This window comes from Anolis sagrei, chromosome 9 (genome assembly GCF_037176765.1).
Source record: "Anolis sagrei isolate rAnoSag1 chromosome 9, rAnoSag1.mat, whole genome shotgun sequence".
Lineage (NCBI taxonomy): Eukaryota > Metazoa > Chordata > Lepidosauria > Squamata > Dactyloidae > Anolis > Anolis sagrei.
In genome coordinates, this window is record NC_090029.1 from 22,542,151 (window position 1) to 22,568,562 (window position 26,412).

General features: G+C 47.6%; 3 protein-coding genes across 5 annotated transcripts; 2 read left to right on the top strand and 1 right to left on the bottom strand.

Moving 5' to 3' along the window:
- The first annotated feature begins 17 nt into the window (after positions 1-17).
- Positions 18-6,175, top strand: LOC132762465 (peptidyl-prolyl cis-trans isomerase FKBP8-like). 2 transcript variants are annotated; one of them, XM_060755469.2, is made up of 8 exons: positions 664-1,628; positions 1,709-1,872; positions 2,815-2,903; positions 3,007-3,224; positions 3,435-3,607; positions 5,087-5,164; positions 5,342-5,467; positions 5,640-6,175. In XM_060755469.2, exons 1-8 carry the CDS (start codon positions 1,316-1,318, stop codon positions 5,667-5,669), a joined length of 1,191 nt encoding a protein of 396 aa, XP_060611452.2. In that variant the 5' UTR covers positions 664-1,315; the 3' UTR covers positions 5,670-6,175. The 2 variants fall into 2 exon arrangements, with proteins under 2 accessions (XP_060611453.2, XP_060611452.2); XM_060755470.2 differs by lacking the exons at positions 5,342-5,467; positions 5,640-6,175 and having other exon boundaries at positions 18-1,628; positions 3,435-3,602; positions 5,087-5,159.
- Positions 6,176-8,066: 1,891 nt separating this feature from the next.
- SERINC4 (serine incorporator 4) lies at positions 8,067-18,959 on the bottom strand. Of its 2 annotated transcripts, none has more exons than XM_060755467.2 (12): positions 18,683-18,959; positions 14,110-14,277; positions 12,952-13,130; positions 12,777-12,856; positions 11,542-11,635; positions 11,229-11,440; positions 10,980-11,075; positions 10,740-10,866; positions 10,232-10,304; positions 9,998-10,049; positions 9,144-9,279; positions 8,067-9,048 (listed from the first exon to the last, which is right to left on the bottom strand). In XM_060755467.2, the coding sequence occupies exons 1-12, from the start codon at positions 18,863-18,865 to the stop codon at positions 8,829-8,831; spliced, it is 1,620 nt and encodes a 539-aa protein (XP_060611450.2). In that variant the 5' UTR covers positions 18,866-18,959; the 3' UTR covers positions 8,067-8,828. The 2 variants fall into 2 exon arrangements, with proteins under 2 accessions (XP_060611450.2, XP_067327462.1); XM_067471361.1 differs by lacking the exon at positions 18,683-18,959 and adding an exon at positions 16,830-16,975.
- Positions 18,960-21,695: 2,736 nt separating this feature from the next.
- Positions 21,696-26,173, top strand: HYPK (huntingtin interacting protein K). The gene is made up of 4 exons (XM_060755466.2): positions 21,696-21,927; positions 22,023-22,078; positions 25,788-25,839; positions 25,956-26,173. Exons 1-4 carry the CDS (start codon positions 21,742-21,744, stop codon positions 26,049-26,051), a joined length of 390 nt encoding a protein of 129 aa, XP_060611449.2. The 5' UTR covers positions 21,696-21,741; the 3' UTR covers positions 26,052-26,173.
- The last annotated feature ends 239 nt before the right edge of the window (positions 26,174-26,412 follow it).

The window sequence follows — 26,412 nt, forward strand, 5'->3', positions numbered from 1 at the left end:
CCTGAGTCCTTGGCGGGTCATCGGAAGCTGAGGCTGCTCTGTGTCCTGTTCCTTGTGTTTTGCTCCAGCCCTGTTTCAGGAAGGGGGAGGATTTGTTTGTCGCCCCCATTTGGCACATGCTCAGTTCGGGAGAGGAGGTTTTGCAAAAGAGTTGGTCATGGAGCAGAAGAGGCAAGGAAGGCTGGGAAAGGCGTGCTCCTCTCTTGGCAGCTGAGCACAGCGCTCTCCCTGCACAAGGCCCTGCCCTTCTCCTTCCCATCATCCTGCATTGGAACAGCGGGTCACCTCCCAGGACGGCCCACCAACCCACCCACCTCTGCCACTCTCAGCTGTATTGGCACCCTCCCTTTGCCCAATTCCAAGGGCAGAAACACCTTTGCCTTTTCTATCAAGAGCCCAGATGGGTGGTTGTGCTGTCCCTTTAGAGGCTGGGGGAATCCTTTTGAACTGGGACAAAAATGTGTTGGCCCCTTGTCAAGGATGGATCGGATCCCAAAGCCTTTGGGGCCCGGACACTCCTCTGAGCCTGGGAAGGATCTCCAGAACCAAGTTTCCTGGAGCTCTTCTGTTTGGTTTCCACTTGCCAAGAAGTCTGTCTTTTGCAGGTGACAGGCAAGCAGGGCATGGACTTTGGGACAGCTGCAAGCATCTGTCCAGTTGCCACAAGGGGAAGAGCCCTAGAGACCCGCTCTGCCCCCCTCCCCCAGCCCAGCCCCATGCCAGACCAGAATAACTGGCCACGTGCCCCTCTTGCTAAGCCTATTAGAGCCATGGGCATTAGGCCCTAATCTGCCAGCAAAGCAGTGTGTATTCGCGCGTGTGTTTCAGCATCCCTCCAGAGGAGCCGCACCAGGCCAGATGTTGCAGTGCAATTGGCAATAAGGGGGAGGGGGCTTATTATGGAAGCCCACAAGCAAAGGCAGAGTTTGGAGGCAGTAGTCAGCTGGAAATGCTGCAGAGAGCGGAATCACGTCAGTGATGATTCCCAGCCAGGATGCCTGGGCCTCTTTCCCCTTGCCTCCTCGCTCTCTGCTCCTCCTCCGGCTTTTGGGGGCCACAGAAAGGGCAGGGGCCACTTTACTCTGCTGGCCCATCCCTCGGAGCTTCCTTGAGAATGGCCCACTTGGGTCTAGAGAAGAGCGTGCAAGCAGTGGCAGCAGCGGGGGCGAGAAAGGCTTACTCTAATCGCCAGCTGAGGCCGTAATTGCATTAGCAGCCGCTCAGCCTCTCTTTGGCCACCCAGACAGGCACTGCCGCCATCCTGGCTCCCGCCATCCAGCCGCAAGGGGCCCCTTGGTGGCAATTGAGGGGGGCCATGGAGAAGGACCACCTGCCGATGCCGGAGGGGCTGCAGGACCCAACAGAAGCGAGAGAAGAAGCCAGGACGAGGGTCACCTCATCTCTGCCACCTTCTCCGCCACCTCTGCCACCACCCCGTAGGGAGGAGGGGTCCCGAGGCAGCCCCCGCCTGCCCCGCAGGGTCCAGTTCTGTCTGCCACACACCTCCATCCCGGCACCCGCACCCCAGCAGGAGGAGAAGGCCTTTTACCGGCGCCTGGAGCATCTTATGGGGCCTGATGGAAGCTTCCAGGCACTCTGGGAGGCGAGCGGCTGGGAGGACCTTGCTGGTGAGTGCAGTGGGGGAAGGAGGGGATGGAGGGGGGCTCCTCTACATGTCGCTTCACTGACCCACCCCTTTGCCCTCCAGAAGGGAAGTGCCTGAGGAAGTGCCCAGTGAAACAGGGCCATGGAGATCGACCGCAGGCAGGGCAGGAAATGGTTGTGAAGCTGCTGGGCGCCTTGGAGGATGGGAGCCTGGTGGAGAGGGACCCCCGGCTGACCTTCGTCCTGGGCCAAGGGGAGGCCATCCAGGTGAGTGAGTGAGCCCAATTTACATGTCGGAACGCATCTTTCCTTATGAACCATCTAGGACCTGCTCTCGATCCTGGCCTTCATCACAAGTATGATTGGTGGGGATGAGGGCTAGGGCCTTCTTGGTGGTGGCCCCTCAGCTATCCCCCTCCCTGGGGATATCAGATTGGCTCCCTCCTTTTTAACATTTTGGAGGAAAGTTATGACATGGTTGTTTGAGCAAGCATTTACAAATGTAGAGTAACTGACATAGGAAATGGAATGACTAGACCAGGAGTCCTCAAGCTTTTTAAACATAGGGCCAGGCCACAGTCCTTCAAACTGTTGGAGGGCCAGATTATAATTTGAAAAAAAAGCATTTAAAAACAATACAATAATTAAAATGAAGAACAATTTTAACAAATATAAACTTATTAGTATTTCAATGGGAAGTGTGGGTCTGCTTTTGGCTGATGAGATAGGATTGTTGTTGTTGTTGTTGTTGTTGTTGTTGTTGTTGTTCTGTGGTTTTAACTCATTTCAGATTTAGGTTGACCCTGAGCAAAGGCCGGGTAAATGACCTTGGACCTATCTAGTCCTTGGGCTTAGTTTGTGGACTCCTGGACTCAACGATGGAATTGGACAATGTTTTAACGAGATGCTATGATTTTGGGTTTTATTGTTTCTGTTGTGGTTTTATATTGTATGTAATGTTTTTATTTGAATTTGATAGTATGTGTATTGACTTGCTGCTTGTAAATCGCCTTGAGTCGCTGAAAGGCTGAGAAAGGCGGTATACAAATATATAAACAAATAAATAAATAGCCTTCCCTGGGATAGCCCCTTTCCCGGGCAAGTGGGCATTTGCGTAGCCTGCAGGGACAACGGTTGCAAAGGGGGCCTCCCAGGTCTGGGCTCATGGCTGCTCTCCCTTCCCTTGACCCTCCTCCTCCTTCTCCTCAGGCCTTGGAGCTTGCAGTCTCCTCCATGCAGGTGGGAGAGGTGGCCCTTTTCCTGGTCGGCCCGACCTGTGCCTATGGTTGCCTAGGCAGGTAAGGCCCTTTTTTCCAGAGAGGAAAGGGGTTGGAGGCAGAATCTGTGGACCAACCTGGACACGTTCCTCCTCCTCCTCCTCCTCCTCCTCCTCCTCTGCAGGGAGCCTGACATCCCCTCCAACGCCACTCTGCTCTATGAGGTGACCCTGCTTCAAGTGCAGGACGGCCCCAATCCAGCACTCTTGCCCGCCTCGGAGCGCCTCAGCCTAGTCAATCGTCGGCGGGAGTGGGGCAACTTCCATTTCGAGAGGGAGGACTTCCAGCGGGCGCTGCGCTGCTACCAGGAGGCTCTGCAGCTGCTGCTCTTGCCAGGGGAAGGTGAGGCTCCTGGGCCAGCCCTGGGGGTGAGGCCTGAAACACCAGGCTCCAGCCTGCCTAGGCCTGGGCACATCAGAGGCGGTTGAGCACTGGCACAATGGAGGGGAGGGAGCTAAGCTTCCAAAGCCTGGAGGTGGGGAGAGTGGGGGGCTCCTGGCCAGGCCTCTGCCTGCCTGGGGGTGAGGCCCTTCCTGTGCGGCCCTTCTGCAGGCTGCCTGAGCCCCGACGAGGAAGAGGAGCGTCGAGAGCTGGAGCTCAAATGCCTCAACAACTCTGCGGCCGCACAGATGAAGCTGCAGCAGCCGGAGGAGGCCCTGGGGTCCTGCAACCGGGTGCTGCAGCTGGACCCCGACAATGTCAAGGCACTCTTCCGGAAAGGCAAGGTAGAGCCAGCATAGAATAGAACTGAATAACTTTATCGTCACTGTACATCGTACAACGAAATTCTGTTGAGATTAACTTCACAATTCAGCAGCAGATCAGTTGCACAACTTCAGCGCTTTCCAGTAGCTTCTTCCTGCACAGCATTTTCAGTCAACTGCTTCCACAGCCTGCAGTCACTCTGGAACATTTACATACTCTTGAGCACATGCCCGGCCATTGTCAGTTTTACCATTGTCTTTCCCCCAGTCTAGATGATACTACAAACTTACCACAGCATACAGTTATATCTTGTCTTAGCAGACAGGTTCTTTTAATTACATATAGCCTTCGACGAACAACAGCACTAGGAGAGATATACACTGTACATGACTTCCTTATATGCAATTCATTTACACATAGCAATCACCGATTGGTTCCCAACTCATTGACTTAACTCAGACCCAGGATTACATCATTCACAATCACCTGGACTAGGCCAGAACACATTCCCCAAATGAAGTTCTATACACAGTTAATGCATGACTCAGCATTCCCAATAGAAGCCCATTAGCAGTGCATGACTCAGCTATATTACAATACATTGTAAAACCTGACAAATTCCATGCCATCCCATTATATATGTAGAATTACAAAAACCAAAACACTCCTCCTTCCTCATTCGCATCCCTATGAACCATAGAGTTCAACATAATCACAGCTCTGGGATAAAAGCTATTTCTCAGCCTATTTGTCATTGATTTTATCATCCTATACTGCCTGCTGGACGACACCCTGGTGGCACAGCAGGTTAAACCATTGAGCCACTGAACTTGCTGACCGAAAGGTTCGCGGTTCAAATCCTGGGAGTGGGCTGAGCGCCTGCCGTTAGGCCTAACTTCTGCCAAACCAGCAGTTCAAAAACATGCAAATGTGAGATCGGTAGGAAGGTAATAGTGCTCCATGCAGTCATGCTGGCCACATGACCTTGGAGGCATCTATGGACAGTGCCAGCTCTTTGGCTTAGAAATGGACAAGAAGGGAAAGAAATTGGCACACTAAAAATAGATTATTATTGGGAAAGGAAAACTTGATAGAATGGGAAAACTGACAGACTTGAACATAAAGAACGCAAGCCATTCAAAACCTTTCTTTGCTTCACTCTTCTTTCCCCTTTATTTTCTCTTTTCAATTTCCTACTTTTCTTCCATTATAATGTTCCCCCACTTTAAATGTTCTTTCTCTTATACTTTATTTTGACTTCTTTTTTTAAAACATTTTATACTGAAAAGGGTGGGATAAAAGTGTAGTAAAAAAAATAAATAATAAAATAAAGTCCTTCCAAAGAGGGAAGAGAGGGGGGCAGGTGAGGGGCAGGGAGGAGGCATCACTTTGAGACCCCCATAATGTTGAGTTTCCTCTGTAGCTCTTTGAGCTCCCTTTGTGGAGAGAATTAGTGGGTTCTAAATAAACATCCTCCTCCTTCTCCGTTTTCCTTGCAGCTGCTGTCTGAGCAGGGGGAGGACCAGGCAGCCATGGCGATCCTGAAGCGGGCCCTCCACCTGGACCCGGCCACAAAGGTGAGGAGATGGTGGCAGGGAATCCAGAGCACTATGGGCCTGTAGGGCACGTGAGGGATTGGGGCCACTTCACCCCCTGCTCCCCTTCCATCCATAGAACTGGGGGGGGGGGGGGCTGAGCCCTCCCTGACTGCCCTCCAGGAGGGCTAGCAAAGGATAATTTTGGCCTTTCTGCAGGCCATCCACGCTGAGCTCTCCAAGCTAGCCAGGAAGCAAAGGGAACAGAAGAGGCCCTCCCCGTCTGGATCCAGCCAGGCCCTTCAAGAGGACTCGCCAGCCACTTCCGGGACTCATGGCTCTCAGGTTAGTTGCCTGGGCAAAGGCAGGAGGGCCATGACATCACTCCCCTCCCACATCTTCCTCCTCCTCCTAGTCCCAAGCCCCACTGGCACCAATGGTCTTGGCATGACCATAGCAGGCTTTTGTGTGGCTGCAAAGCCAACTGGACTCCCGCCTTTTGCTCTCCCCTTTGCAGCCAGAAGTCTCCGCCCCGCAGCCAAGTTGAACAGTCAACATGCTTAGGAGTTAGCCAGCCATCGCTGAGCAAGAAGGCTGCCAGAGACTCTGTGGAGCTGCAGCGAAGGAGACTGATGATGATTCCGATCAGCTCTGACTTGACCTGACCCAGCCCTGTCCCACTGGGAGCCGCCTTCGCTTGTGTGTCTATGCTGACTCCATTCTAGGCTGGTGCCTCTTCTGAAGTCCCTTCCCTACCTTGACCTCTGGCACATCAAGGCCTCTCTCACTCTGCAGCCCAACCCTCCTGGGGCTCTGTGAGGCCGAGCTGGCAGGAGAGGAGCAGAACTGTTTGCGTCTTCCCTCCATTCCGGTGGCCTGGCCTCCCTCCTGTGGCGCTTCCCGAAGGAGCCCTGCCCTCCTGCACCTCCTCGCCTTTGCATCTGTAATGACACCCGGGACGCTTCTGGGCCCATCTCTGGGACTTTCCCAACGCCCAGCCAGCTGGATGTTTTTCTCAGGACTTGATAATAATAATAATGATCAAAAGCAAAAGGGTGGCGTTGGCTTGGTTATTTCCCCTTCATAGAATCATAGAGTTGGAAGAGACCTCGTGGGATATGCAGTCCAACCCCTTGCCAAGAAGCAGGACAATCGTGTTCAAAGCACCCCCAACAGATGGCCATCCAGCCTCTGTTTAAAAGCCTCCAAAGAAGGTGCCTCCACCACACTTCGGGGTAGAGAGTTCCACTGCTGAACAGCTCTCACAGTTAGGAAGCTCTGGCTGGTGCAGTTGAAGTGTTCTGCACCAATACAAACGGGCAGATGTGCACACAGGTGGTGTAAAGCATATTTATTTATTTACTACATTTATATGCTGCCTTTCTCACTCCAAAGGGGCTTGCAAGATAGATAGATAGATAAATAGATAGATAGATAGATATGTATGTATGTATATATATACACACACAATATACTATATTATTAGCATAGTACAATATCAGTATTAAATATTACTATATTGTATTATACCATTATATTGTAATATTATTAGTAATATTACATGTAATATAAACATATACTTATATTATTAGTATTATATTGCATTACATTATAATATAAATATTGTATGTATATACAATATATTATATTACATTATTAGCATGGCACAGGAGACAAGGTGAAACTGTCCCCTGTCCCCCCTTTCTTCACTCTGGCCCAGAACAGCAGTTAGTGCAGGGGAGAGGAGACCCCAGCTGATGACATATGTCGGAGACAAGATGGAACCGTCCCCTGGCCCCCTCTCTCGTCACTTCCCAGGGATGAGCAGCATCCCACATGTGCAGCCATCATTAGGTCCCCTAGTGAGTCTCATTAGTCACCTTGTGGCAGATGCACACCAGAAAATGACTAGAAGGCAGATAAATGAAATTCTGGATTTCAGTCCTGTGGATATATGGTGGTAGTATCCACATGACCGGGTACTATGACAGAATGGCCAGATCAGTCTCCCTCTCTCATTCTCCCCTTCACTTAGTATTATTTGGCATTAATCAATGAGTGATTTCCATTACTTCTAGACAGGCAGGGACCACATGACTTCTCTTTCTCCTCCCTCCTTTTGTATTATCCTCTCTCTGGCTCCTCTTCCTCTTTAGCCTTTCATCAGTTCAGTGAGATAATAGAATAAGCCATTGAAGATCCATAGTGAAAACATATATTTTGCCCAAGTTTTATTTTTCCCTATAGAAGAAATTGGTGGCACAGTGGGTTGAACCGCCAAGCTGCTGAACTTGCTGACCAAAACATCAGCGGTTTGAATCCCGCTGTTAGCCCAACCTTCTGCCAACCTAGCAGTTCAAAAACATGCAAATGTGAGTAGTTCAATAGGTACTGCTTCTGTGGGAAGGTAATGGCGCTCCATGCAGTCATGCTGGCCACATGACCTAGAAGGTGTCTATGGACAACACCGGCTCTTCGACTTAGAAATGGAGATAAGCATAACACTTAGAAATGGAGATCAGTACCATCCACCAGTTGGACATAACTAGACTTAATGTCAAGGGAAAACCTTGACATATAATCACAGAGTTGGAAGAGACCCCCAAAGACCATCTAGTCCAACCCCCTTCTACCATGTAGGAAAAACACAATCAAAATACGTGACCTTGGAGGTGTCTACGGACGACACCAGCTCTTAGAAATGGAGATAAGCACCACCACCCCATACTCGGACATGACTAGACAATGTCAGGGGAAATTTTACCTTCACCTTATAGAGGGAATCTTTTGACATCACCATATCTCTCAGGCTCCGGGAGCCATCCAGTCCACCCCAGTCCTTTTGCCTCCTCTCCTGCCCAGCCCTCCCATAGACCCTCAGGACACAATTCCCAGGGAAGGAAGGACACTTGGAAGACCCTATAGACGCACATCTGGGAAGCCATGGAGTTGAGTGAGCTTTTATTGCGGAAGGAGCACCGTGGCTGAGGGACGACATCTCCCTTTGCCGCCCCCCACAATGTCTCTTGTCCACCAATCTCTCTTCCACATGCCAAGTGGCACAGTGCCACCTCCTCGCCCTTGAAATCAGTGCCAAGCCCTCTCTTCCTGTGGCCCTTCAGGTGCACTAGAGGTTTCTCTTGCAGCCAAAAAGGAGAGTACAGGTCATAAAGCAAGAAGAGTCCCAAGGCTCGGCCAGAGAGCCGTGATTTCAGCACTGCCCTTCTTCCCCAGCAGCAGGAGGAATTCTACAGCCCCCATTCGTCGTTCTTGCTACCTCGGTGATGCTGAGCATCTGTCTCCGCAGCCTCTGCAGAACCCCCCCTACAGCCCGTTCAAATTACGTGTTTAGATTGTGCATGAGGGCCCATCAGAGACAATCAATAGACAAGCTGCCTTCTGAGGATTCCCAAGAACCTGGCAAACTATGCAAAAGTGCTCTGCTGGGCAGCATTCAGGTTCAGCGGCCACAGGTTGTTTAGACTTGAGATGGAGCCATACTACAAAATTAGAGTGCTTTGATATCACTTTTAACTGTCACAATGCATGCTGGATGGAAGCTCGCCGGCAGGCGTATTGTCCAGGGCGGCATGCGTGGTGAGTTCCAGGCCACATCAGCCTCTTGTCTGGAAGTCTCAGGGTTGGTCCCATTCTTCCGTCGCAGGGTAATCTCTGCAGGCAAAGGCAGCAGAGCCTTGGGCCAGCGCTACGTGGCGACACCGACGCGGTGGAGTGCACGTCGCCTGCGCCGAATGATGCGCAGAAAGGGCCGGCTGCCTTTCTGTGGTCGTGAGTCCGGGAGGCAGAGTGGTCCCAGGAGGATCCAGAAGTAGAGCAGGACGCAGGCCCAGCCGGACGCCACTTTGACCCAGAAGGTGGACCAGCTCCCGTGCGTGAAGGTGGTCTCCAGCTCAGCGTTCTCATAACTGAGAAAGGAACAACGGGAGGAGGGGTGATGAAGAGGAACATGGCCTCCCCAACCTGCCTGCCTTCCTTCCTTCCCGCACGGTTCCTCCTCTACCTGAACCAGCACGTGAGGGTCATCATGACATAGAGGGAGGCCAGAAAGAAGATGAAGTGGAAAGTGGAGTAGCTGTAGACCACCCGGTCATGTTCGTTGTGGACGACCCTCTGCCCCGCCAGGGAGGGCTCCTGGCCTGATCCAGAATCGTGGAGCCCCAGAGTGGGAAGAGAGAAAAATAAATATAAATATAATAATAATAATAGTAGTAGTAGTAGTAATAATAATAATAATAATAATAATAATAATAGTAATGGATCCATATAGATCTCATTTGCTATGACATACTGTGTTTTTGTGTCAGTGTAATAATAATACACAATACTCCTGACCTCATAATCTGGTTAAAAAAACAAAGTATGGATTGTTGTTGCAATCCCAGGCAACAGCAGGATTGAAGAGAAACAACTTGAAAAGCAGACACGATATGAGGATTTAAAGATCGAACTGCAAAGATTCTGGCACAAGCCAGTAAAGGTGATCCCAGTGGTGATCGGCACACTGTGTACAGTGCCTAAAGACCTTGGCCTGCACTTAAACACAATCGGCGCTCACTGGGATCTGCACACATCATTCGCCAATACATCACATAGTCCTAAACACTTGGAAAGTGTCCGACATGTGATCCAATACAACAGCCAGCAGAGTGATCTTGTCTGCTGTGGACTCATCTTGTTGTGTTTCAAATAATAATAATAATAATAATAATAATAATAATAATAATAATAATAATAATAATAACAACAATACAGCCAGCATAGTGATCTTGTTTGCTGTGTACTAATCTTGTTGTTTTTCAAATAATAATAATAACAACAACAACAACAACAATAACCCTGACCTTCACCACTCACCTGCCAGCTCCTCCTCCATCTTCTCTGGGCAGCAGAAGCAGCAGGAGGGATTCTGCAGGGAATGAATGAAAGCACAGAGTCACCCAGGAAGATGCCCACCCCCCACATGAATCACATATAAGCAGATTTGCACCCAACAGAAGATTCTGAATGGAAACAAAGTGTACCAAAGGGAAGCAAGGGAAGGGACACACCCTCACCCCTTAATCACTGAGAGGTCCATCCCCAATTCACCTTATACTCGAAGCTGTAGATCTTGACCATCCACAGTGGCCCAAACATGCCAGCGAGCTGTGAGGCTTCATTGCTGGAGGAGGGAAAAGGGTGTTTATGCATCAGCCACACCCAAAGCCCTGAAGGTGAGCAGAATCTCCAAACCCCTCCCAGAGAAGCAAACCAGCAACCAAGTATTCCAACTAGGCTGCAATTAAGGGTTGATGCCATTCAACTAAGGAGATCTAATTGGTTGGCCCAGAGGAGGGCCAACAGGTGGAATTGCTTGGGAATGTGGCATAAGTAGCTGGAGGCTGGATCAGTTAGTTGCTGGAATCAACGTTGGTGCAACTGCTACAGCCTGACTCCCTGCAGGTGAACCTTGACTTTTCTGTGTGGAATACATTTTGGCTTACAACCTTGGTGTCTGTGAAATTACTTGGCTTTGAGAGGTTGAGAAGGCCCCGCTCCCTGTGCTTTTGGGTTTTGGTGGGGGTACATACATGTCAGCCCCCCCTTCCTTCCTCACCAGGCGAAGAGGACACAGGCGTACATGAAGACTGCCCCCAGGACGGCCACCGTAGTGTCTTCGGTCTGCATGCCATCTTTGCTGACACCAGGGAAGCAGATGGTGAGGTTCTGGCCCCTGTATTGCACTGGGCAGAGAAGCGGGGAGCTGGTCATGGATGGGGCTCACAGCAGTTACAGGCATGTTCCCCCCAGGGGACTCCAAGGCTGGCCAGCCGAGAGCAGGACCCCACTCACTCACCTTTCTCTGGTGGCCGGCTGGAGAGTGCCGAGAAGGTCAGGTACATGACATAGCAGCAGATGATGGAGGCCTGCAAGGGACTGGAGCGTGGCTGCCCTGTTGGAAAGGCAGGAGGGTCAGGGCCTCTGCAAAGGCCTCTGACTGTCCGCTCAGGGCACACGGCATCATCTGAGACCCCCAGCTGCCCAGGCTTGTGCCACACACAGGACCATGCATACCTTAATCATCCCCAGTCCCCACTTCACTCACTATAACGGACGCAGGGCGTGATGGAGGTGAAGGACATAAGGAGGCAGAGTCCTGCATTGACAGCCAGGAGGCCCTTGTTGAGGTTGCAACCCCCTGGATGTGTGTAGAACTTGTAGAGGAGGGCAGAGGCGGCAGAGGCGATGGCATAGAAGCCCAGCGTGGCCACAGACACAGCCAGGTACCAGCGCTTGTCCTGGGCAGCCCCCGTCAGCCTGGCAAGGAGGGAAGCATGGCAGGAGGAGAGAATGCCTGGGACCCCCCTCCTTTTCCTCCTCCCCTTCGTCATCCATCACCTTCCTCAGGCGCAACTCACCAGTTCTTGTTCCAGGTGTGGGCAAAAGCCGTGATCAGCACCAGCTGCACCAGGATGAAGGCAAACCCTCCGCAGACGCCAACCAAGTGCCAGGCTGCCGAGGACAGTGCATTAGAGGGAGGGTGGCATCAGGCAGGAAGATGAGCACATTCCACCACCCCCCTTGATTTTGTCAGAAATATTAAAAATTAACTAGGTATTTTTAATTACAAAAATGTGAGTCAAGCACCGTAAGGGTTAAATGGATGCAATGATTCAGCAAAAGCTGCAGTTCAATATAAGCAGATGTCCCAGTAGTTTAATACACCTCAGTGTTAGTTGCCCTCAGTATGAGAGAGCTTCAGTTTGAAAGAGTCCTCAGTCTGAGAAAGGCCTCAGTGTGAGGTAAACCTTCAGTGTTAGTTGCCCTCAGTATGAGAGAGCTTTCTCAGTCTGAGAAAGGTCTCAGTGTGAGGTAAACCTCAGTGTTAGTAGGCCTCAGTGTGAGGGAGCTTCAGTTTGAAAGAGTCCTCAGTCTGAGAAAGGCCTCAGTGTGAGGTAAAGCTCAGTGTTAGTAGGCCTCAGTGTGAGGTAGGCCTCAGAATTAGTAGGACTCCGGGCGTGAGAGGCCTGGTGTGAGAAGGCTTCGGTGAGAGAAACCCCAGGTTGAAGGCCTCATGCGCAAAGATCCAGTATGAAAGCTGCTGTATGTAAAAGGCTAGTGTAAAAGTGTGAAGCTCCTGTGTAAGTTTAGTGTGAGAAGAGCCTCTGTGAGAGTGAAGCTTTTTATCTGCATGAGAAAGAAGCCCAGCGTGGAAGCAAAGAAGGAAGTATAAAGAACTTTATTTGTGTTATGGAAACCTTGTTCTGGTAAATAGTGCAACCATATTATTTTGCGACAAAGAAAAGCCTTTAAGGATGCTATAACATCGGTCTGTGTGTTTTTGTTCTTTTTATCACTTTTGGCTACTGGTGCTGGGTCACGCTGCTAATAAGTTATTGTACTATATGTTTATGAGGAGGGTCTTTCGTCAATAAGCCCATTCGTCCAAGAGATCTCCCCAGACACCCTGCCTTGCAATTCTTCAACCTCTTGGCTCTCCAACTGATTTGGATCATTTCCACAGCCCTTTTAGGGAAAGATACCCCCCCCCCACACACACACACACATACACATACTGCAGCACCATGTGCCCACATACATCCCATTCCTCTGCTGAGAGTGTAAGGCAGTGTGTGTATGTGTGTTTCATTACTTTGGATGAAGCGCTGATCCGGGATGAAAAAGGCTGCTGCGCACAGTCCGACCAGGATGAGGAATTTCTGGAACCAGAACCTGCAGCAGAGACACAGCCTCCATTCAAAGTTATGGAGGTGCCAAGGCCACGCACACCCCTTCCTTCCTCTCATCTTTGGCCCCTCCCTCCTCACCCGTTGTGCAGAAGGGCCCGGAACTCGTTGCTGGACTTGACGTTGAGGAGGAAGAGGGCCTGGGCCAAGTAGAAGCAGGCGGTGCCGAAGCAGACCCGGTAGACGGCCGAGTAGCCCACCAGGATGTCGCAGTCAGAGCTTCCCGGGAGGTGTTCGCACAGCACTGCGTAAAAAGGCACCTGGGGGAGAATTTATTTATTTATTTATTTACTGTACTTGTATACCGCCGTTTCTCAGCCTAGCTGGCGACTCAACGCGGTTTACAACAAGATACACAATCCACAATATACAATTTAAAACCATAAAAAAACATAATACGCAATATTGACACATAAATCACTATTCAATGCATCTCTTAACTAAAATCGTGGTCCAATTTCGTCATCCGTATTACCAATCTATAATTGTCGCATTCATTGCACCGAGTTAACCAAATGCCTGCTCGAACATCCAGGTTTTTAATCTTCTTCGAAATACCATCAGCGAGGGGGCTGATCTTACCTCCATGGGAAGGGCGTTCCAGAGCCGAGGGGCCACCACAGAAAAGGCCCTGTCTCTCGTCCCCGCCAGCCGCACCTGTGAAGCAGGCGGGATAGAGAGCAAGGCCTCCCCAGCAGATCTTAGGGTCCAGGTGGGCTGATAGGCCGAGATACGTTCGGATAGATAGGTTGGGCCAGAACCGTTTAGGGCTTTAAAGGCCAACGCCAGCACTTTGAATTGGGCCCGGTAGCAAATCGGCAGCCAGTGGAGCTGGTGCAGCAGAGGAGTTGTATGCTCCCTGCGCTCCGCTCCAGTTAGTATCATGGCTGCCGACCGTTGGACTAATTGGAGCTTCCGAGCCGTCTTCAAAGGCAACCCCACGTAGAGGCGTACAAGCATAAACACATAAGCCACAGACCCTTTGCTCCTTCCACCAGGCTACTACTGCCAGTAAGAATCAGCCATTTCAGGAAAGCAAGACATGTTTGAGAAGAAAGGGGGTCTTCAGATCTTCTCTCCACCAATAAAAGGCCTGCTCAAGCACCAGAGGTATGCATGAATGCCAGCCCCCAAATAGCATCCGGCCACAGAAGCCAGGGGTCAGAGCTCAAGTCCCGTTTGCCAAGCCTGTCCTCATGGCCCCTCCACCAGCCAAGGACCCCTTCTGGACTCACTCACGTTCTCCTCAATGGCCTTGGCCACAGTGCGGGAGAGCATGATGCAGCAGCATCCGCAGGCGGAGATGTGGAAGAGCATGTAGAGGAGGCGGGTGCCAGTGGAGGCCTTGATGCTGGGGCAGGAGGGGCAGCAGAGGCCGCAGGGGGCCGGCCCGCAGCAGCAGCAGATCTGCAAACAAGAAGGAAAACAAAGGGCCCTTTCTTTACATCCGCTATTTTTCAGCTCTCTCTGTTTTGCTCAAGGGAGGCTGCTGCAGTTTACTCTGCCTGCTGTGGGAAAGCACATACACCTACCACTGGATTTACTGGACGGAAATCCTAAGGTTTGTTTGTATGACTCTGGATATGCTGCTGGACTCGTCACTTTATCCACAAGAACACTATAAACCAGCATTTCTCAACTTGGAAGTTGGGACCTTTGGGGGGTCACGAGGGGGTTTCAGAGGGGTCGCCAAAGACCATCAGAAAATATGTATTTCTGATGGTCTTAGGAACACCTTTGGCAGAGAAGGCTGAAGATTTCTCCATCTGTCCTTCTCTTCCTTTTTGGAAACAGATGGCAAATCCTCCCACCAAAAACCCTCCTCCGCTGTGATTGGCCGGCCTCTCAGCCAAGGAGAGGGCTGTTTCTGAGACTCCAAGCGGGGAGGGGAGAGCAGGCGTGCTTGCCACATGTAATGTGGTGCACAGGTGAGGGAGAGCGTGTGAGGCTGGAGGGAGGCTGGCGCCAGTGAGTCCCTAAGGCATGGGGGTTCTGTGGGAAGTTTGGGCCAATTCTATTGTTGGTGGGGTTCACAATGCTCTTTGATTGTAGGTGAACTATACATCCCAGCAACTAGGACTCTCAAAGGTCTATTTTCCCCAAACTCCACCAGTGTTCATATTTGGGCATATTTAGCATTCATGCCAAGTTTGGTCCAGATCCATCATTGTTTGAGTCTAGTTCTCGCTGGATGTAGGTGAACTATAACTCCAAAACGCAAGGTCAATGCCCACCAAACCTTTCCAGTATTTTCTGTTGGTCATGTGAGTTCTGTGTGCCAAGTTTCAATTCCATCCTTGGTGGCATTCAGAATGCTCTTTGATTGTAAGTTAACTATAAATCCCAGCAACTACAACTCCCAAATGACAAAATCAATCCCTCCCAACCCCACCAGTATTCAAATTTGGGCTTATCAGGTATTTGTGCCAAATTTGGTCCAGTGAATGAAAATACATCCTGCATCTCAGTATTTACATTACAATTCATAACAGTAACAAAACTAGTTATGAAGTAGCAATGAAAATAATGTTATGGTTGGGGGTCACCACAACAGGAGGAACTGTATTCAGGGGTTGCGGAAGGTTGAGAAACACTGATTTAAATCTAGTAGGCCCTAGAAAGCCCAAAGTTCGGGGGGGGGGGGGTCTTCTGTGCCCCCCTAAAAACCTTATATCTATTAGGTTCTTGTGGGTTTTTTCGGGCTATAGAGCCATGTTCTAGAGGCATTTCTCCTGACGTTTCGCCTGCATCTATGGCAAGCATCCTCAGAGGTAGTCTATTTCCAATCAGACACTAGAAACAAAGAGCTTCAAAATACAATAGTTTAATCTGCGAAATAACACTAAGGGGGGGGGGGGGTGCAATAGAGAGAGCGCTGCCTTAGACTGTTCTGCATCATGGGTTTTATAGTTGACCAGAGAAGAGTTAAACATGCACACACACACAACCAAACCTTTTCCCGCTTTCCTTCACGTCACCCTCCCAGCTCTGCCCTTTAATCCTCTGTTCCAAAACAATGCTGTTTTTCAAACCAATTCTCTTGCACTTCCCATCTTTTCCAGGTCATTCCAATTATTATTATTATTATTATTATTATTATTATCATCATCATCATCATCATTTCTTCGCCTTTCACACACTTTGCCTGGCAACACAATCACCCAGGTCTGGGCATACTTTGGAGGGCCGAAGTTTGCCCAGGCCTGCAAAACGCATTCTCAGAACTCATGACCTATAAAGCCCTAAACCAGTGGTTCTCAACCTGGGGTCCCCAGATGTTTCTGGCCTACAACTCCTAGAAATCCCAGCCAGTTTACCAGCTGTTAGGATTTCTGGGAGTTGAAGGCCAAAAACATCTGGAGACCCAGGTTGAGAACCACTGCCCTAAACTATTCGGGCGATCGCATCTCCTTCTATGAACCGGCACGAGCTCTAAGATCTTCCAGGGAGGCCCTCCTCTTGTTATGCAATCTCAGTCTCTTCCTTCCTTCCTTCCTTCTGGTCCCAGGCCCGCTTTGCTTTGCTTTCCTCTCTGCTGTCCCACCTGACCCTGCAGCATTGACCTCCTTCCCAGCGACGCCCCCAATGCGGAGTCCTCTGCCGCCCTCAAGGTTCTGGTGGCCATGGCCCAAGGGCTATTTCGCACCCACCAGGCCCCACGTGCGGATTACGGCCATCTGCCCCGGAGAGAGATCCCCAGGAGATTAGCCTCGCGGCTAATTGACTCTGGCACGCAGCTTCTTCTCTTACACATAAAGGCTCACAGGCAGCTCCTTGGGCAAGACCCTGTGTCCCCCCACTCACATTGGGGGGGGGGTTTGCAGGGGGGGGAGACTGTGGATGCTTGACCGTAGCTTGCGGGTCCTCCTGGACTCAACACTGTCCTTGATGCTCAGGTGTCAGCGGTGGTCAGGAGGGCCTTTGCACAACTCAAACTTGTGTGCCAGTTGCGACCATACCTCGTGAAGTCTGACTTGGCCAGGGTGGTCCATGCCTTGGTTACATCCAAACTGGACTATTGCAATGCACTCTACATGGGGCTGCCCTTGAGGACGACCGGAAGTTTGAACTGGTACAGCAGGCGGCAGCCAGGCTCCTTACTGGAGCAAACTGTAGGGAGCATACAACGCCCCTATTAAAACCGATCAGTTGCCGAGCCAAATTCAAAAAGGCCATTAAAAAATTTAAAAGGCCGGGCCAAGATTTGTGTCAAAAATTCTAGGGGCCCCGGGAATTAAGTGCAATGCTATGGCAGGCATAAAAATATTAGGTACGGGTCTGTGGCTGTTCATTCCGGGGCCGATTGGAGGAAAGAATCTGGGATATTTATATCATTCTTATATTATTTATATATTATCATATATTTATATATTTATATATTTATATCATTCTATAATTTATATATTATCATTTATTTATATATATTTATATCATTCTTATATTATTTATATATTATCATTTATTTATATATAATTTATATATATTTTATATATAATATAATTTAACAATATTTATATTATGATATTTATTACATTATTTATATATTATCATTTATTTATATATCTGTATATTTATATCATTATTATTTTATTTATATATTATCATTTAGTTATATATTTGTATATTTGTATCATTACTATATTATTTACATATTATCTTTTATTTATATATTTCTATATTTATATCATTACTATATTATTTATATATTATCATTTATTTATATATTTTTGTTTATATCATTATTGTATTATTTATATATTAACATTTATTTATATATTTGTATATTTAGATCGTTATTATATTATTTATATATTATCTTTTATTTATATATTCGTATATTTATATCATTCTTACATAATTTATGGATTATCATTTAGTTATATATCTGTATCATTATTATATTATTTATATATTATCACTTATTTATATATTTGTATTTTTATATTATTATTATATTATTTATATATTATCACTTATTTATATATAATTTATATATATAATATAATTTAATAATATTTATATTATGATATTACATTATTTATATATGATCATTTATTTATATATCATCATTGATTTATATATTTCTATATTTATATAATTATTATATCATTTATATATTATCATTTATTTATATAGAATTTATATATATAATATAATTTAATAATATTTATATTATGATGTCATTTATTACATTATTTATATAATTATTATATTATTTATATATTATCATTTATTTCTATATTTTTATATTTCTATATATATTTTCATTTATTTATATATTTATATATTTACATCATTATTATATTATTTACATATTATCTTTTATTTCTATATTTCTATCATTATTATATTATTTATATAGTATCATTTATTTATATATTTATATATTTATGTTATTATTATATAATTTACATATTATCTTTTATTTATATATTTCTATATTTCTATCATTATTATATTATTTACATATCATCATTTATTTATATATTTCTATATTTCTGTCATTATTATATTATTTACATATTATCACTTATTTATATATTTCTATATTTATATCATTATATTATAGATTATCATTTATTTATATACTATATTTATATCATTATTCTATTATTTCTATATTATCACTTATTTATATATATTTGTGTATTATTATTATTATTATTATTGCTATTATAAAAATCATCCCTCTGGAGCTTATTTGGGGGCGGGGCTTCTTTAAGAGGGGAGCTCCTTATTTACATAGAATCCCCTTGGCCCCGCCCCCTGGCCGCCAGGCCCCGCCCCCTGGCCGCACGGCCCCGCCCCTCACCTGCTCCTCGCAGCATCCCGCCAGCATGGCGCTCTTCTTCCCTCTTCTCGCGAAGGAGCGCGGCGGCGGGGGCGCGCGGGCGAGAGCGAGGGGCTCCTCCTCCTCCTCCGGGGGGCTCAGCAGCGGGGACGCGCCCCAGGGCCCTCCGGGGCCGGCCTGCCCGCCCAGCGCCGCCGAAACCATCTCCGGAGACGGAGGCGGAAGAGCGGGAGCAGCAGGCTAATTAGCCCCGCAAAGCCAATTAGCCCCGCGCCCGGATTGGCCAAAGCAGTGCTGGCCCTGGAGCCTGGGAAGCCTTTGCCTGCAACCTCGCCACCGCCGCCAGGGGGCGTGGCGCTCCTGAAACTGAGTCTTGCCACTCTTCCAAACACTGATTTATTTAGTGAGTTTTCCGGGCTGTTGGAAGAGACCCCCAAAGACCATCTAGTCCAACCCCCTTCTACCATGTAGGAAAAGCACAATCAAAACACCCCTGACATATGGCCATCCAGCCTCTGTTTAAAAGCCTCCAATAATAATAATAATAATAATTGCCATTTGTCTTCCGAGCCCAATTTAAGGTGCAGGTGCTCACCTACAAAGCCCTGAACGGTTTGGGACCACCCTACCTGCGTGACCGTATCGCTGTCTACAAACCCACACGTTCACTCCGATCACCGGGAGAGACCCTGCTCGTGATCCCGCCCGCGTCACAAGCACGCTTGGTTGGGACACGAGACAGGGCCTTCTCTGTGGTGGCCCCCGCCTCTGGAACACCCTCCCGAAGGACCTCAGACAAGCCCCTACATTGGCAGTCTTCAGGAGGAATTTGAAGACCTGGCTGTTCCAATGTGCCTTTCCAGGCTAGGAACCCCACTACCAAATCCCAGAAGCACTTTAGCAGATCCAATATCACCGCACTTTGCACACCGTACTTATATACTATAATCCCATATCCCCCCGACACATCAGCACTTTTAACCCTGTACCCCACTCTGGTCGGCTCAGCTTTTAATAATGTCTTAACAATGTATTTTGTTAATTGTTGCTTTCTGCTTAACTGTTTTTATTTGCTAGGTATTGTATGTTGTATTGTTGTATTGTTTTGGGCTTCATCCTACTGTAAGCCGCATCGAATCCTTTGGGAGATGCTAGCGGGGTACAAATAAAGTTATAATAATAATAATAATAATAATAATAATTGTTGTTCATTCGTTCAGTCGTCTTCGACTCTTCGTGACCTCATGGACCACCCCACGCCAGAGCTCCCTGTCGGCCGTTACCACCCCCAGCTCCCTCAAGGTCAGTCCATCCATCCATCTTGCCCTTGGTCGGCCCCTCTTCCTTTTGCCTTCCACTTTCCCCAGCATAATTGTCTTCTCTGGGCTTTCCTGTCTCCTCATGATGTGGCCAAAGTACTTCAACTTTGCCTCTAGTATCTTTCCCTCCAGTGAGCAGTCGGGCTTTATTTCCTGGAGGATGGAAATAATAATAATAATACTACTACTACTAATAATAATGGGTTATTGTAGGTCTATATGGCCACGTTCCAGAAGCATTTTCTCCTGACGTTTCGCCTGCATCTATGGCAAGCATCCTCAGAGGTGAGGTCCTCACCTCACCTCTGAGGATGCTTGCCATAGATGCAGGCGAAACGTCAGGAGAAATGCTTCTAGAATATGGCCATATAGCCCGAAAAAACCCACAAGAACTGAATGATTCCAGCCATGAAAGCCTTCGACAATACACCTTGATTAACATTGAAAAGCCTTGCAGCTTCAAGGCTTGGCTGCTTCCTGTCTGGGAAATCCTTCGTTAGGTGGTGATTCGTTGGTACTTATTTATTTATTTATGACATTTATATGCTGTCCTCACCCCGAAGGGGACACAGAGCAGCTTATAAGATATATATACATACAATATATTATATCGTTGTTTGTTGTTCATTCATTCAGTTGTCTCCGACTCTTCGTGATCTCATGGACCAGCCCACGCCAAAGCTCCCTGTCGGCCTTCACCACCCCCAGCTCCCTCAAGGTCAGTCCAGTCACCTCAAGGATGCCATCCATCCATCTTGCCCTTGGTTGGCCCCTCTTCCTTTTGCCTTCCACTTTCCCCAGCATCATTCTTTTCTCCAAGATTTCCTTTCTTCTCATGATGTGGCCAAAGTACTTCAACTTTGTCTCTAGTATCCTTCCCTCCAATGAGCAGTTGGGCTTTATTTCCTGGAGGATGGACTGATTGGATCTTCTCGCAGTCCAAGGCACTGTCAGAAATTTCCTCCAACACCACAGCTCAAAAGCATCGATCTTCCTTTGCTCAGCCTTCCTGAAGGTCCAGCTCTCACATCCGTAGGTGACTACAGGGAATACCATGGCTTTGACTAGGCGGATCTTTGTTGCTAGTGTGATGTCTCTACTCTTTACTATTTTATCGAGACTGGACATTGCTCTCCTCCCAAGAAGGAAGCATCTTCTGATTTCCTGGCCGCAGTCTGCATCTGCAGTCATCTTTGCGCCTAGAAATACAAAGTCTGTCACGGCCTCCACATTTTCTCCCTCTATTTTCCAGTTGTCAATCATTCTTGTTGCCATAATCTTGGTTTTTTTTTTTATGTTTCGCTGCAGCCCAGCTTTTGCGCTTTCTTCTTTCACCTTGATTAAAAGGCTCCTCAGCTCCTCCTCGCTTTCGGCCATCAGAGTGGTGTCATCTGCATATCTGAGGTTGTTAATGTTTCTTCCAGCAATTTTCACCCCAGCTTTGCATTCATCCAGTCCCGCACATCGCATGATGTGCTGTACCTGCACAATATAAATGTCGTAAATAAATATATATATTTTTTTTTTAAAAAAAAGATCCTGTGGTCCTCCAGATAATGTCCTTCCATCCCTGGCTGTTGCTTGCAACCTCGCCATCCCCGCTAGGGGGCGCATGCGAGAGAGCGTCGCCCCCAAGCAGGTGCCTGGCCCAGGCTGTGCCGTGCGCAACCGCTAGGGGGCGTCGCTTCGCACGGGGCTCAAACATGACGCCTCTCCCCGGAAGCGGAAGTGGCAGAGCCGGCAGCGAGGCGCCGGAGAGCAATGGCGGCCGAAGGGGATGTGGAGCTGGAGCTGGAAGCGGAGCCCAATGGCTCGGCGGGCGGCGGGGATGGAGCCGGGGGCCGAGCGGTGGAGAAGCCCCGGAAGCATGACAGCGGCGCCGCTGACCTGGAACGGGTGACTGACTACGCCGAGGAGAAGGAGATCCAGAGCTCCAACCTGGAGACGGTGAAGAGCAGGAGGGAGAGGCCGGGAGGGAGGCAGGGCCCGTGTATCCTCTTCCCCGCCTCGCGCTCACGGTACCCGCTGCGCTTCCTTTGCAGGCCATGTCCGTGATCGGAGACAGGCGCTCCCGGGAGCAGAAGGCCAAGCAGGAACGGTGAGGCAGGCTTAGTGCTCACTCTTAGCCCTAATAATATCTCTCCTTTCTCCCCAGAGGGACTCAAGGTTGCTCACAACCACACCATCTCGTAACAATTTATGTCATAATTACTAATAAAGCAGCTTGGCCCTCTTCAAAAAGCCATGGGAAGTCTGACTTGGCCACGGTAGTCCACGCTCTGGTTACATCCTGTTTAGACTACTGCAACGCTCTCTACGTGGGGTTGCCTTTGAAGACGGCCCGGAAGCTCCAATTAGTCCAACGCTCGGCAGCCATGATACTAACTGGAGCGGAGCGCAGGGAGCATACAACTCCTCTGCTGCACCAGCTCCACTGGCTGCCGATCTGCTACCGGGCTCAATTCAAAGTGCTGGCGCTGGCCTTTAAAGCCCTAAACGGTTCTGGCCCAACTTACCTATCCGAACGTATCTCGGCCTATCAGCCCACCAGGACCCTAAGATCTTCTGGGGGGGCCCTGCTCTCTATCCCGCCTGCTTCACAGGTGCGGCTGGCGGGGACGAGAGACAGGGCCTTTTCTGTGGTGGCCCCGCGGCTATGGAACGCCCTCCCCATGGAGGTAAGATCAGCCCCCTCATTGATGGTTTTCCGGAAAAGACTAAAAACCTGGATGTTCGAGCAGGCGTTCAGTTAACTCAGTGCAATAAGTGTAATGATTGAAGGACTGGCAATTTGGACGACGAAACTGGATCGCGATTTTAGTCAAGAGATGAATTGGATTGTTTATTGATATATGTATTGTGGATCGTGTTTTTATGCTTTTAAACTGTATACTGTTGTTTGTTATAAGTTGTTGTAATCCGCGTTGAGTCGCCGGCTAGGCTGAGAAACGGCGGTATACAAGTATAGCAAATAAATAAATAAAATAAATGTTTTCACTTTTCTGCGGAAGGTCAGGAGGGAAGGGGCTGATCTAATAATAATAATTATTATTATAATAATAAACCTTTATGTGCCGTCACACCCAAACGCCTTATGATGTGCCTGGGCGGACCGCTGGGGTCTTTCTTTAGAGGCTCAAAACTTCTGAGTAACTGAGTCCACTTCAGGTTTAAAACAGCAAACGGGGTATTTATTAACAAAGTCCTTGTAGACTTGGCTCAGCTTATTAATGTTACAAACAGTCAATGAGTACAGATATTTTGAGGCAGCTTTCCTCCAATTCATTCATTATACCAAAAGGTATAATGAATTGTGGAATTCTTCTACCCTAATCTTGAGCCCCTATAAGGCCCGTAGCCAGGATTTCGTTTCGGGGGGGGGGGGGGGCTGAGTCTGAGTGAAAGAGGGTCTAGCCTAGCAAACCTTTTGTATCATTACCCCAATACCCCCATGCATATGGGATATATTGAGTATGGTGATCAGATCATGATATGAATAAACATAACAGTTTAAATAATGCACCAGTAAGGCCATCATGAGAATTGGGGGGGGGGGGGCTGAAGCCCCTCAAGCCCCCCCCCCCCCCCCCCCCGGCTACATGCCTGGCCCCTATGGTAAGAAAAAGCAGGTTTTTCTATCTATAACTCAAAATCAGCTTTGGAGCCAAAGCCCAGTACTATCTATCTAAATACTCAATAGCTCTTCTATTGATCTATCTATAATTTCTCTATAGCATAATAAACTCTATCTGTATTCAGTTGTTCCCTATAGCTCAATAACTCAATGAATCTATCTATCTATCTATCTATCTATCTATCTATCTATAGGTCTCAATTACTCAATATATTTGTTTTATTTTAATTAATACTTGCAATGATTTCTCGGAGCTTCCTGAACAGGCCTCTAGCACATTCAATTGCTTCTTTAGATCAGACTGGGGCAGGGAAGGCTCCAAAATGGAAGTCTGACCTGGTAAAAGGGACGGGCTCAAAAGTTACTCTCTGGGCCAATCATTGCAGAGAGCCTGCAAACTGGCCTTCCTGCCTCTGACTGCTAACTCTGCAGGCTTTGCAAAACTGCAACAGCCCTGAAACAAAACAGGTTTCTTGGGAGACGGAACACTTTCTTTGTTATTATTATTATTATTAGATCAGCCCCTTCCCTCCTGACCTACCGCAAGGTAAGGTTGCTGATGACATGATAAATAAAACCTTTATTTGTACCCCGCTACCATCTCCCTGAGGACTCAGTGCGGTTTACAAGAGGCTGAGCCCAAATACATCAGTAAAAACACAACAACAATACAACAAATGAACTCAAAACAAAGCAATAAACATTAACGAAACACAACAAAGCATTCAAATCCATGGCAGGGCCAAATGTAATAGTTAAAATTAAAAATATGCTGGGCATGACCAGGTGAAAAGGGTAGGTATTTGGAGAGGGATGGGGCATGCAGATATCCTGGGTCTCTACTAAAGTGCATTTGGGGACATATTCCTTACTCTGGGAAGGCCCACTGGAACAACCACATTTTCAAGCTCCTAAAAATTGCCAACGTTGGGGCATGCCTGATGTCCTTAGGGAGAGAGTTCCAGAGCTGAGGGGCCACCACCGATCTAATGTCACTGGGGAGGGAATTCCACAGCCGAAGGGCCCCCACTGAGAAGGCCCTGTCTCTCATCCCCACCAGTTGTGCCTCCGAAGAAGGCGAGGAGAGCAGGGTCTCCCCAGATTATCTTAAACTCCTAGATCAGGGGTCCTCAAACTAAGGCCTGGGGGCCGGTTACGGCCCTCCAAGGTCATTTAGCCGACACTCACTCAGGGTCAACCTAAGTCTGAAATTACTTGAAAGCACACAACAACAACATTTGTGTCTCATCAGCCAAAAGCAGGTCCACACTTCCCATTAAAATAGTAACAAGTTTATATTTGTTTCTATTTTATATTTGTTAAAATTGTTCTCATTTTAAATATTGTATTGTTTAAAAGTGTTTTTTTGCACTACAAATAAGATATGTGCCATGTGGCCCAATTCTATCGGTTGGGTTCAGAATGCTCTTTGGTTGTAGGTGAGCTATGAATCCCAGCAATCACAATTCCCAAATGTCAAGGGCAATTTTCCCCAAACTCTGTCAGTGTTCACATTTGGGCATATTGAGTATTCATGCTGAGTTTGGTCCAGATCCATCATTTTTTTTGAGTGCACAGTGCTCTCTGGATGTAGGTGAACTAGAACTCCAAAACTCAAGGTCAGTGCCCACCAAACACTTCCAGTATTTTCTGTTGGTCATGGGAGTTCTGTGTGTCACGTTTGGTTCAATTCTATCATTGGTGGAATGTTCTTTGATTGTAGGTGAACTATAAATCCCAGCAACTACAACTCCCAAATGACAAAATCAACCCCTCACAACCCCACCAGTATTCAAATTTGTGTGTATTGGGTATTTGTGCCAAATTTAGTCCAGTGAATGAAAATATATTCTGCATTTCAGGTATTTACATTACGGTTCATAACAGTAGCAAAATTACAGTTATGACGTAGCAATGAAAATAATGTTATGGTTGGGGGTCACCACAACATAAGGAACTGTATTAAGGGACTGCGACATTAGGAAAGCCAGGTCTGTTTCCAAGACCAGGCAAGAGAGGCGTGTTGAGGGTATTGTTACTTTCTTATGCTTTGAACTAAAAGACTTCACTTTAACCATTGAGAATCTTGTAATTTGAAAAATAATTTGCTATCCTAGTGCAGATCTTTGTTGTTCTGAAAAAATGTAATGTCTCCATGTCGCTTTATCCTTAGGGAAAAAGAACTGGCAAAAGTCACAATCAAGAAGGAGGATTTGGAGTTGATTGTGAGTTCAGCAGAGCAATGGCAATTAGCCTGGGCTGGGGCTGGGTTTTGGCAGCTCCCTATCAGTGCCATCCCTTTGGGCAAGAACTCACTTTCCTCATGGTTTTTTCCTCACAGATGAATGAGATGGAGATCTCCAGGGCGGCAGCAGAGCGCAGTTTGCGGGAACACATGGGGAACGTGGTGGAGGCACTGATCACTCTCACCAACTGAGAGTTCACATTGGATGTACTTCTATGAAGGAAGGGGAGGGAGCAACTCTATGGGCTGCTTTGCTTTGGCAGAGCACGGCACGCTGCATGTTAAGGAACTGCAATAAAGATACTGTTCTTTAAGTTGCCGTCTATGTGGCTTGTGATGGAGTCAGCTGAATCTACCCGGATTTTCTCGAGTACAATGTGTCATTGAATGTAATGTGCACCTCAGTTTGGCAATGTAATTTAGCCAAAAAAGGTGAGCATTAGAATCAAGTAAATAATGGTACTTGGCTCCTTTCCCCTGGGGTGGCTGAGTGCTTGAATGCGCATCTTGCCCCAGAGCAGATTGTTTTCAGACTTCCTTGTGTGAAATATGA

Bases quoted from the DNA above. Each gene is read 5' to 3' on its own strand.
- SERINC4 (XM_060755467.2), bottom strand. From the start codon at position 18,865: ATGGTTTCGGCGGCGCTGGGCGGGCAGGCCGGCCCCGGAGGGCCCTGG. The intron at 14,278-18,682 runs GTGAGGGGCGGG...TCTTGTTTGCAG, and splicing joins CGGGATGCTGCGAGGAGCAG to ATCTGCTGCTGCTGCGGGCC. The intron at 13,131-14,109 runs GTGAGTGAGTCC...ATTCTCCCCCAG, and splicing joins CCAAGGCCATTGAGGAGAAC to GTGCCTTTTTACGCAGTGCT.
- LOC132762465 (XM_060755469.2), top strand. From the start codon at position 1,316: ATGGAGAAGGACCACCTGCCGATGCCGGAGGGGCTGCAGGACCCAACA. The intron at 1,629-1,708 runs GTGAGTGCAGTG...TTTGCCCTCCAG, and splicing joins CGGCTGGGAGGACCTTGCTG to AAGGGAAGTGCCTGAGGAAG. The intron at 3,225-3,434 runs GTGAGGCTCCTG...GCCCTTCTGCAG, and splicing joins GCTGCTCTTGCCAGGGGAAG to GCTGCCTGAGCCCCGACGAG.
- HYPK (XM_060755466.2), top strand. From the start codon at position 21,742: ATGGCGGCCGAAGGGGATGTGGAGCTGGAGCTGGAAGCGGAGCCCAAT. The intron at 21,928-22,022 runs GTGAAGAGCAGG...CTTCCTTTGCAG, and splicing joins AGAGCTCCAACCTGGAGACG to GCCATGTCCGTGATCGGAGA. The intron at 25,840-25,955 runs GTGAGTTCAGCA...TTTTCCTCACAG, and splicing joins AGGAGGATTTGGAGTTGATT to ATGAATGAGATGGAGATCTC.